General features: G+C 55.4%; 1 protein-coding gene across 1 annotated transcript; it reads right to left on the bottom strand.

Annotated features, from left to right (window-relative positions):
- Positions 1-4362: 4362 nt before the first annotated feature.
- LOC310921993 (uncharacterized protein) lies at positions 4363-8714 on the bottom strand (the record flags this gene model as incomplete). Its single annotated transcript, XM_083882260.1, has 11 exons — positions 4363-4395; positions 4737-4787; positions 5283-5324; positions 5884-5925; positions 6653-6794; positions 6873-6924; positions 7238-7287; positions 7720-7777; positions 7859-7911; positions 7994-8030; positions 8630-8714. The coding sequence occupies 11 exons, from the start codon at positions 8712-8714 to the stop codon at positions 4363-4365; spliced, it is 645 nt and encodes a 214-aa protein (XP_083738386.1).
- Positions 8715-11526: the final 2812 nt, after the last annotated feature.

Below are 11526 nucleotides of genomic sequence, written 5' to 3'. Positions count from 1 at the left end.
AACAAATGTGGCCGTGGCCAAAACAAAATTGGCGTGGCTGCAACAAATGTGGGTGTGAGGAAAACAAAATTGGGCGTGGCCAGACCAAAGTTGGGCGTGGTTAAACCAAAAGTGGGTGTGTCCAGCCCCTCTCCGGCCATTTTTGATCCTTTGGTTGTGTCCAGTCCTTCTCTGGCCACATCCACCCCAGTGTCCACTCCCTCTCTGGCCATGTCCATCCCTGTGTCCACCACAATGTCCACCCTTGTGTCCACTCCCTCTCTGGCCAAATCCACCCCATGTCCACCCCAGTGTCCACCCCAATGTCCACTCCCTCTCCGGCCATGTCCAAGCCCAAAGTTATGTCCAGTCCTCTGTCTATCCCTTCTCCGGCCACGTCCACTCCAATGTCCATCCCTGTGTCCACTCCGGCCGTGTCCACCTCCTCTATGGCCACGTCCACCCCAGTGTCCACCCCACTGTCCACTCCGGCCGTGTCCATCTCCTCTATGGCCACATCCACCCCAGTGTCCACCCCAATGTCCACCCCAGTGTCCACCCCAATGTCCAGTCCAATGTCCACCCCAATGTCCAGTCCAATGTCCACTCCATCTCCGGCCACGTCCACCTCAGTGTCCACCCCTGTGTCCACTCCGGCCGTGTCCATCCCCCCTCCGGCCGTGTCCACTCCCCGCCAGGCCGGCCGGCCGCTGTCCGAGTGGCGACTCCGTGGCTATCTCTGGGACGTCCTGCAGGCCTTGCGCCACCTCCACGCCGTCCCGCTGACCCACGGCGACGTCAAACCGGACAACGTCCTGCTGGACGCCTCCGGCCGCTGCCGATTGGCCGATTTCGGCCTCAGCTCCGCCCCTTCCGGGCGTGGCCAAAGGGTGGGGGAGGGGCCTGGGGTGGGGAGGGGACCCCCGGTATCTGGCCCCCGAGGGGCTGGAGGGGGAGGGGCGGCCCCCCGGGGATATTTTCAGCCTGGGACTGACCGTGGCCGAACTGGCCGGACACCGGAGGCTGCCCGGGGAGGGGGAGGGGTGGAGGAGTGTCCGGAGCGGGGGAGGGGGAAAACTCCCCCCCGGGATTGGAGAAGGTAAGGGGGAGGGGCCTAAAAATGGGGGAGGGGTTTAAATGGGAGGGGGTGGGGCTTGAAATGGGGAGGGGCTAAAATGGGAGGGGAGGGGCTAAAAGGGGAGGGGGTGGGGCTTGAGTGGGAGGGGGAGGGGCCTAATTGGGAGAGGAATTGAGAGGGAGGGGCTTAAGTGGTGGGCGGGGCTTAATTGGGAGGGGTTTAAATGGGGGAGGGGCTAAAATGGGGTGGGGATTGAAATGGGAGGGGCTTAAAGGGAGGGGGTTTAAAGGGGGAGGGGATTGGAAAGGGGTGGGGATAAAATGGGGTGGGGCTTAAATGGGAGGGGCTAAAAGAAATGGGGAGGGGCTTAAAATAGGAGGGGTGGGGCTTAATGGATGGGGAGGGGTTGAAATGGGAATGGGGAGGGGCTAAAAGGAGGGGGAGGGTCCTAAAATGGGGAGGGGCTTAAAGGGGGGACTGTAGAGGGGTGGGGCTTAAAGTGGGAGTGGGACTTAAAAGGGGTGGGGCTTAAAGGGGAGGGGCTTATTTTGGGGAGGGGCTGAAAAAAAAAGGGAAGGGTTAAAGGGGTGGGGCTTAAACGGGCTGGGGGAGGGGCTTAAAACAGTGGGGGAGGGGCTTAAAGGGGAAGGGGAGGGGTTAAAGGAATGGGGGAGGGGCTAAAAGAGGTGGGGAAATTGTGGGGGAGGGGGCTTCAAGTGGGGGAGGGGCACACAAGGAGCTGAATCCAGGGCTGGGGGAGGGGCAGAGCAATGGGGGGAGGGGTCTCTCAGCCCCGCCCCTCCCCCCAGGCCTCTCCCCCGAGCTCAGGGCCGTCCTGGCCGCCATGTTGGATCCCGACCCGCGGCTCCGCCCCTCGGCGGCCGAGCTCCTCCAATGGGAGGCGCTGAAGGGGGCGGGGCGATGGCGGCCCCTCACCCGATTGGCTGACGTCACCCTCAGGAAGCTCCAGGATTGGATGGAGGTTTGGCCACGCCCCCCCAGCCCAAATGACCCTCCCCCAATTAATTTTTTTTCACCTCCCCCACCCTAAAATTCCCCCAAATTCGCCCCTCCCCCACCCCAAATTCAATCAAGTCCCCTCCCCCTCTCCAAATGCCCCTCCCCCACCCCATTCCAGCCCCTCCCCCACCTCAAAATTCCCCACTCCCCAAAATTCCCCCACCCAAAATCCCCTCCCCACCCCTCAAAATTCCCCTCCCGCACCCACTGTTCTACCCCTCCCCCACCCCCAAAATTCCCCCATTCCCCCTCCCCCACCCCAAGCTCCCCCTCCCCCACCCCAAATTCCCCCCCCCCACCCCCCAAAATCCCCCCTCCCCCACCCCATTCCAGACCTTTCCCCCACCCCAAAATTCCCCCACTCACTAATTCCCCTCCCCCACCAAAAAAAAATTCCCCCAATTCCCCTCCCCCACCCCTTTTTCTACCCCCCAAATTCCCCCCCCCACCCCTCAAAATCCCCTCCCCCACTCCCCAATCCCCCCTCCCCTCCCCCCTCTGACCCCGCCCCTCCCCCCAGGCCGTTCCCGCCGCTGTTTCCGCCCTTTGGGGATTTTTTTGGGGCCGTTTTGGGGGTCCCCGGACCCCGCCCCGCCCCCCCCCGGCCGGACCCCTGGACCCTGCGGGAGGAGGAGGAGGAAGAGGAGGAGGAGGAAGAAAAAACCCCCCAAATGGGGGAGGGGAAAAGGTGGGGGAAGGGTGGGGGAGGGGGGAGGGGGAAGGGAGGAAAGACCCCCCCCCAAAAAAAAAAAAAATCCCAAAAAAATCCGTTTAAAAATGGCAAAAGTTGGACCAAAATATCAAAAAAAGTACCTTAAAAAATACCCAAAATATATAAAAAAAAATCCCTTTAAGAAATATCCAAAATTGCCCCAAAATATCAAAAAAATCCCTTAAAAAATTTCCAAAAATTTCACCAAAATATCAAAAAAGTCCCTTTAAAAAAACCCCCCCAAAATTTCCAAAAATTCCCCCAAAATATCAATTCCCCAAAAATTCAAATTTATACCCCAAAAACTCCCCGAAATTCCTCTGAAAAACAAAACAAAACGATGTCCTAAAAATCCTCCCAAAAAAATTCTCAAAAAAAAAATTTCCTAAAAAACCCTCCCCCCAAAAAAAAAAAAAAAAAAAAATTTAAAATTCCCCCCCAAAAAAAAAATCCGGAAAATTTTTTTTAAAATTCCCCCCCAAAAAAATTTTAAAAAACCAAAAAAAAACCTCAAAATTTCAACCCAAATTCCGAAACAAAATATTTCTCAAAAATCCCCCAAAAAATCCCAAATCCCCTCCCCCACCCTTGACCCGGCTGTGCCCCCACAGGAGCCCCTCCCCCACCCCGGACCCGCGGCGAACTTTGACCTTTGACGACGATGACGACGACCCTGAGCCCCTCCCCCACCCCGGAAACCCCTCCCCCACCTGATAAACCCCTCCCCCACCTGATAAACCCCTCCCCCACCCTGATAAACCCCTCCCCCACCTGATAAACCCCTCCCCCACCTGATAAACCCCTCCCCCACCCTGATAAACCCCTCCCCCACCTGATAAACCCCTCCCCCACCCTGGAAACCCCTCCCCCACCTGATAAACCCCTCCCCCATCTGATAAACCCCTCCCCCACCCTGGAAACCCCTCCCCCACCTGATAAACCCCTCCCCCACCCTGGAAACCCCTCCCCCACCTGATAAACCCCTCCCCCACCCTGATAAACCCCTCCCCCACCCTGATAAACCCCTCCCCCACTCATTAAACCCCTCCCCAATAAATTAAATCCCTCCTACAATTAATTAAACCCCTCCCCCACTCATTAAACCTCTCCCCTTTTATGAAGCCCCTCCCCCACCCTGATAAGCCCCTCCCCCTAATTAAGCCCCTCCTCATTAAGCCCCTCCCCAATAAATTAAACCCCTCCCCCACCCTTTTAAGCCCCTCCCCGCTCATTAAATCCCTCCCCTAATTAAGCCCCTCCCCCTCATTAAACCCCCACCCCAATAAGCTCCTCCCCCTCCCATTAAGCCCCTCCCCAATTCATTAAACCCCTCCCCCATTCCTTAAGTACCTCCCATTATTAAACCCCTCCCCACTCATTAAGCCCCTCCCCCTCTCATTAAGCCTTTCTATTCATTAAGCCCCTCCCCCTCATTAAAACCCCTCCCCATTCATTAAACCCCCTCCTTAAGCCCCTCCCCCACCCTGGAAACCCCTCCCCCTCATTAAGCCCCTCCCCCATTTGTCAAGCCCCTCCCCCTCTCATTAAACCCCTCCCCCAACCAGAAGTGACGTCAAAAATCATCTTTATTGGGGTGGGGGATGGGCTTTAATGAGTGGGGGAGGGGCTTAATTAATTGGGATGGGGCTTTATTAATTGGGGAGGGGGTTATTAGGGTGGGGGAGGGGCTTATTAGGGTGGGGGAGTGGTTTAATTAATTATGGAGGGGTTTGATGAGTGGGGGAGGGGTTTAATGTGTGGGGGAGGGGCTTCCTTAATTGGGGGAGGGGCTTAATTAATTGGGGAGCGGTTTAATTAATTGGGGAGGAGTTTAATGAGTGGGGGAGGGGCCCGGGGGGGTGGGGGAGGGGCCCGGGGGTGGGGGAGGGGCCCGGGGGGGGTGGGGGAGGGGCGGCCCCCCCGGGTTTTTCTCAGGAATTTTTTTGCCCGAAAAAAAAAATAAATACGGGGGGGGGGGGGAGGGGGGTGGGGGAGGGGCTGGAAAAGAAAAAAAAAGAAAATAAAAATTAATTTTGGGGTGAAAAAATCGGGATTTTGGGGCTGAAATTTTGGGTCGAATTTGGGGATTTTGGGAGTGAATTTTTGGGGTGAATTTTTGATTTTTAGGGTTGAATTTTTGGGCTGAATTTGGGGATTTTGGGGCTGAATTTTTGTGCCAAATTTTTGACTTTTGGGGACAAAATTTGGGGCCAAATTTGAGATTTTTGGGGATGAATTTGGAGATGATTTTGGGATTTTTGGGATGAAATTTTTGGCCGAATTTGGGATTTTTGGGGCTGAATTTTGGGCCGAATTTTTTGATTTTTGGGGCCAAATTTTTGACTTTTGGGGACAAAATTTGGGGCCAAATTTGGGGATTTTTGGGCCGAATTTTGGGCCAAATTTGGGGATTTTTGGGCCGAATTTTGGGCCAAATTTGGGGATTTTGGGGCCGAATTTTGGGGCGATTTTGGGGTTTTTTTCGGTTCCCACCTCAGAGATTTTCGTAATCGGCGCCTTCGTCGCTCTCGCTCGCTGTGGGGGAGGGGCGGGGCGGGGTCAAGGGGGGGCGGGGCCTGGGTTTGCCCCTCCCCCACCCCACAGAGCCCCTCCCCCACCTCCCCAAATCCCTCCCCCATTTCCAAAGCCCCTCTCCCAGCTCAAAGCCCCTCCCCCACCCCAAAAAGCCCCTCCCCCATTTCAAAAGCCCCTCCCCCACCCCATTTTGCCCCTCCCCCATCCTTTTAGCCCCTCCGCCACTACACAAAGCCCCTCCCCCCTCCACAGAGCCCCTCCCCCACCCCTTTGGCCCCTCCCCCACCCCTTTGGCCCCTCCCTCACTCCCATTTTGCCCCTCCCCCACCCTTTAACCCCTTCCCAACCTTCTAAAGCCCCTCCCCCACCCTTTTAGACCCTCCCCCACCCCCTTAAACCCCTCCCCCACACCTTTAGCCCCTCCCCCACTACACAAAGCCCCTCCCCCACCATTGAAAGCCCCTCCCCATTCTCATTTTGCCCCTCCCCCACCCCTGGGCCCCTCCCCCACCCCCATTTAGCCCCTCCCCCACCCCCATTTAGCCCCTCCCCCACTCACCCTCGGCCCCCCCGGGCACGTTGATGTACTCCAGGCTGGGCGCTGGGGGAGGGGCAGAATTTGGGGTCCAATTTGGGGATTTTTGGGGCAAATTTGGGGATTTTGGGACAAATTTGGGGGATTTTGGGGAAAATTTGGGGATTTTGGGGAAAATTTGGAGATTTTGGGGCAAATTTGGGAGTTTTGGGGAAAATTTGGGGGATTTTGGGGAAATTTGGGGGATTTTGGGGAAATTTGGGAGATTTTGGGACAAATTTGGGGGATTTGGGTCAAATTCGGGACTGATTTTGAGGAGATTTTGGGGGAATTTTGAGGGGATTTTAAGGATTTTTGGGAGTTTTTTGGTCAATTTTTGGGGTGATTTCGGGGTAATTTGGGGAGGATTTTTGGGTGATTTTTGGGTCAATTTTTTGGGGATTTTTGGAGAGATTTTTGGGTGATTTTTTTTGATAATTTCTGGGTGATTTTTTGAGTAATTTTTGGGCGATTTTTGGGGACTTTTGGGCTGATTTTTGGGAGTTTTTGGGTCAATTTTGGGGGCAATTTTGGGGGCAATTCAGGTCGATTTTTGGGCGATTTTGGGGGGATTTTGGGCTGATTTTGGGGTAATTTGGGGTGATTTTTTTGGGTGGATTTTGGGGGTAAATTTGGGTCAATTTTTGGGGCAATTCTTGGCAAATTTTGGTCAATTTTTGGGCCAATTTTGGGTCAATTTTTGGGTCAATTTTGGGTGATTTTTGGGCTGATTTTGGGTCATTTTGGGCCTCACCCCTGGATTCGCCCTCCTCTCCCTCGGGGACGTTCTCGTACGGCTCCTCCCCCTCCGCAGGCTCCGCCCCCTCCCCGCTGACGTCACCGGTGACGTCATCGCCCCCCTCGTGACGTCACCGGGCGGGTCCGGCAGCACCGTCCTGGGGGGGAGGGGCGGGGAGGGGTCAGAGGGGGTCAGGGGGTCAAAGGTCAGGGGTCAGAGGTCAAAGGTCACTCACACGTAGCCGCTGGCGAAAGGTTCGTTGGAGTAATCGCCGTCCTCGGGGGGGTCTGGGGGGCAAAGGTCACTCAGGGGTCACTCGGGGGTCACTCAGGGGTCACTCGGGGGTCACTCGGGGGTCACTCGGGGGTCACTCAGGGTCAGTCAGGGGTCAATATAAAAGGTATGGGGTCATTCAGGGGTCACTCAGGGGTCACTCAAAGGTCAGGGGTCATTCAGGGGTCAAGCAGAGGTCACTTGGGTCACTCAGGGGTCAAGCAGAGGTCACTCAGGGGTCACTCAAAGGTCACAGGTCACATATGGGCCAAGGGTCACTCAGGGGTCAGTCAGGGGTCACTCATTGGTCACTCAGGGGTCACTCACCGGGGTCGGGCGTGGCCGAGACGCGGCGGCTCGAGGGGCCCTGGGGGGGGCTGGGCAGGGGGGGGAGGAGAGGAGTTAAAAGGGTGGGGGAGGGGCAGCAGCAGAGCCCCTCCCCCACCTCAGTAAAAGCCCCTCCCCCACCACTTTAACTCCTCCTGTAAAAATGGAGCCCCTCCCCCACCCTCTAAAGCCCCTCCCCCACCCCTTTGGCCCCTCCCCCATTTCTAAAACCCCTCCCCACTCTCATTTTGCCCCTCCCCCATTGCCAGAGCCCCTCCCCCCACCCCTTTATCCCCTCCCCCACACCTTTAACCCCCTCCCCCAATCCCCTCCCCCACTTCATGGACCCCTCCCCCACCCTCCAAAGCCCCTCCCTCATTTCTAAAGCCCCTCCCCCACACCTTTAATCCCCTCCCCCACCTCCTTTAGCCCCTCCCCCACCCCTCTGGCCCCCTCCCCCCGCAGGTGCCCCTCCCCCACACCCGCTGCAGCCGCCCTGGACGGAGCCGCGGGGCCTCGGGTGGGTGTGGGGAGGGGCACCTGCGGGGGGAGGGGTCAGAGGTCACTCAGGGGTCACTCAGGGGTCACTCTGGTCACTCAATGGTCACTCTGGTCACTCACATCGCGGCGTCACCACCATGAACCGGGGTGGGGGAGGGGCGCTGGGCGGCGGCCTGAGGATGGGGGGAGGGGGGAGGGGTCAGAGGTCAAAGGTCATCGCTCCGGCCCCGCCCCTCCCGCCCCTCCCCCACTCACTTGTAGTCGTAGTTGTCCAGCAGGGGGCGCTGTGCGGCTGGGGGAGGGGCGGGGTGACCCCGGTGACCCCAAAATTTCCCAAAATTCCAAAAAAAACCCCCAAATTCCCTCCGAAAATCCCCCCCAAAAAAACCCCAAAAAATCCCCCAAAAAAAACCCAAAAAATCCCCCCAAATCCCCCCCAAAACCTCCCCAACCCCCCCCAAAATCCTCCCAAAATCCCCCCAAAATCCCCTTCAGGACCCCCCAAATCCTCCCCAAATCCCCCCAAACCCCTTCCAGGACCCCCTAAACCCCCCAAAAACGCCCCACATCTCCCCCAAATTCCCAAAAATCCCCTCCAGGACCCCCCCCCAAATCCTCTAAAATTCCATCCAGGACCTCCCAAATCTCCCCCAAATTTCCCCAAATCCCCCAAAATTCCATCCAGAATCCCCCAAATCCTCTCCAACCTCCCAAAAATCCCCCCAAACCCCCTCCAGGACCCCCCAACCCCCCCCCAAATTGCCCCAAATCCCCCCAAAATGCCGCCAAATCCCCCCAAACCCCCCCCAAACCTCCCCCAAATCCCCCCAAATCCCTTCCAGGACCCCCCAACCCCTCCCCAAATCCCCCCCCGGCCCCTCCCCCACTCACGGCGGGGGCGGCGGCAGCGCGCGCACAGCGAGGCCACCAGGGGGGGGAGGGGCAGCAGCAGCAGCGCCCAGAGCGGGGCCTCCATGGGGGGGGGGGGCTGGGAGGGGCTGGGGACCCCAAAAAATGGGATTAGGACCCCGAAAATCGGGATTAGGACCCCGAAATTGGGCTGGGGGACCCCAAAAACCCCCGGGGAGACCCAAAATTGAGCTCAGGGACCCCCAAAATTTGGCTTAGGGATCCCAAAATCAGAATGAGAACCCCAAAATTGGGATGGGGAACCCCCAAAAACCCCCCAGAAGACCCTAAAGTTGGGATGGGAACCCAAAATTTTGGGATGAGAGACTCCAAATTTGGCTCAGGGACCCCAAAATTGGGATGAGGGCTCCAAATTTTGGATGAGAGACCCCAAAAATGAGCTCAGGGACCCCAAAAACCCCGGGGGGACCCCAAAATTGGGATGGGGTCCCTTCAATTTGGGGGAGTAATCTCAAAATTTTGGCTCCCAATACCCCAAAATCTCCAATTTTTGGGGCCCTCGAGGCCCTAATTCCAAATTTTGGGTCCCCAGAGGTTCAAATCTCAAATTTCGGGTCCCAAATCCCCAATTTTTTGGGTCCCAGGGGATCCAATCCCAAAATTTTGGGCCCCAACCTCCCAAATCCTCCAATTTTTTGGTCCCTCGAGCTGCCAAATCCCCAAATTTTGGGTCCCAAACACCTCAAAATTCGCGATTTTTGGAGTTCCAGGTGTTCTAATTCCAAATTTTTGGGTCAAAACCCCCCAAAATCTCCAAGTTTTGGGGTCCTGGATCATCCAATCCCCAAATTTTGGGCCCCAAATCCCAAATTTTTGGGGTCCAAGAGTTTCAAATCTCAAAATTTTGGGTGCAAACCCCCCAAAATCCCCAAATTTTGGTTCCAAACCCCAAAATCTCCAAATTTTTGGTTCTAAATCCCAAAATTTTGGTTCCCAACCCCCCAAACCTCCAATTTTTTGGTCCCTCAATCTCCCAATCCCCAATTTTTGGGTCCAAATCCCAAAAATCCCCAATTTTTGGGGTCCCAGAGTTTCAAATCCCAATTTTTGGGTCCAAACTCCCCAAAATCCCCAATTTTTGGGGTCCCAGAGGTTCAAATCCCAAAATTTAAGTCCCAACCCCCCAAAATCCACAAATTTTTGATTCCAAAACCCCAATTTTTGAGTCCCAACCCCCAAAAATCCCAAAATTTGGAGCCCTTGAGGTTCAAATCCCAAAATTTTGGGTCCCAAACACCCCAAAATCTCAAATTTTTGGTTCCAACCCCCAAAATCCCCAAATTTTTGTGTCCCAACCCCCCCAAAATCCCAAAATTTTGGGTCCAAACCCCCCAAAATCTCAAAATTTTTTGCTCCAAATCCCAAAATTTGGTTCCCAACCCCCCAAAAATCACCATTTTTTTGTCCCTCCATCTCCAAAATCCCAAATTTTCACCCCAAACCCCAAATTTTTTCCCTCCCTTCCCCTCCCCCCCCCGATTTTGACCACCCCGCCCCTCCCCCACCCCCCAAAAATCCCAAAAATTCAAAAAAAATCCCAAAAAAACCCAAAATTGGCCCCAAAAATCCCAAACCTGCCTCGGCCTCCGCCCGGACACCCCAAAAATCCTCCGGGGCCCCTCCCCCACCCCCCCCCAGGAAACCGCGGGGCAGGAAATGGGGTGGGGGAGGGGCGGGGGTGGGGGAGGGGCGGAAAGAGACGCCGAGACTGAAAATTTGGGGGGGGAGGAGTTTATTGGGGGGTTGGGAACTAAAAAAGCCCCAAAAATCAAAAAATTTGGGGTTTGGGATTCAAAAACAACAAAATTTTGGGGTTTGGGACCCAAAAAATTCCAAAATTTGGGGGTTGGGACCCAAAAATCCCCAAAAATTTGGGGTTTTGATCCCGAAATCAGAAAAATTTGGGGGTGAGGGTTGGAAATTGGGGGGTGGGATCCAAAAAAAATCCCAAATTTGGGGTTTAGGACCCAAAATCTGGGGGTGGGACCCCAAAAAATCCCAAAATTTGGGGGTTGGGACCCAAAAATCACGAAAATTTGGATCTGAGGGTTCAAAATTTGGGGGTTGGGAACAAAAAATCCCAAAATTTGGGGTTGGGATTAAAAAAAAAATCAAAATTTGGGGTCTGGGACCCAAAATCTGGGGGTTGGGACCCCTAAAATATCCCAAAATTTGGGGTTGGGACCCAAAATCTGGATCTGGGACCCCAAAATCCCAAAATTTGGGTCTGAGACCTGAAAATGTGGAGCTGAAAACCCAAAATTTGGGGGTTGGGTCCCAAAATTTGGGTCTGAGACACCAAATTTTGGGATTTGGGTCCCAAATGTGGGTCTGGGGTCCCAAAATCCCAAAAAATTGGGTCTGAGAATTGAAATTTTGAAGCTGAGACCCCAAATTTTGGGATTTTGGGTCTGAGAAACGAAAATCTGAGTCCGGGACCCCAAAATTTGGGTCTGGGGTCCCAAAATCTGAGGTTTGTGTCCCAAAATTGGGGTCAGTGTCCGTTTTCTGCAGTGAGTGACCACTGGTGTGGTCACTCTCAGGCCAGCTCCAGCTGTGGTCACTCCCAGTGGTCACTCGGTCAGTTGGTCAGTGGGTCACTCCCAGTGGTCACTCGGTGCTCACTCAGGCCAGCCTGTGGTCACTCAGTGGTCACTCAGGGTCACTCAGACCAGCCTGTGGTCACTCAGTGGTCACTCAGGGTCACTCAGGCCAGCCTGTGGTCAGTTGGTGAGTGGTCACTCAGCGGTCACTCTCAGGCCAGCCCAGGTGGTCACTCGGTGGTCACTCAGTGGTCACTCAGAGGTCACTCAACAGTCATTCTCAGGCCAGCCTGTGGTCACTCAGTGGTCACTTAG

The sequence above is a fragment of the Zosterops lateralis genome (assembly GCF_965231275.1).
Source record: "Zosterops lateralis genome assembly, chromosome: 39".
NCBI lineage: Eukaryota > Metazoa > Chordata > Aves > Passeriformes > Zosteropidae > Zosterops > Zosterops lateralis.
The sequence above is the reverse complement of the archived record's forward strand: the minus strand, read 5'-3'. Positions and strand labels throughout refer to the sequence as shown.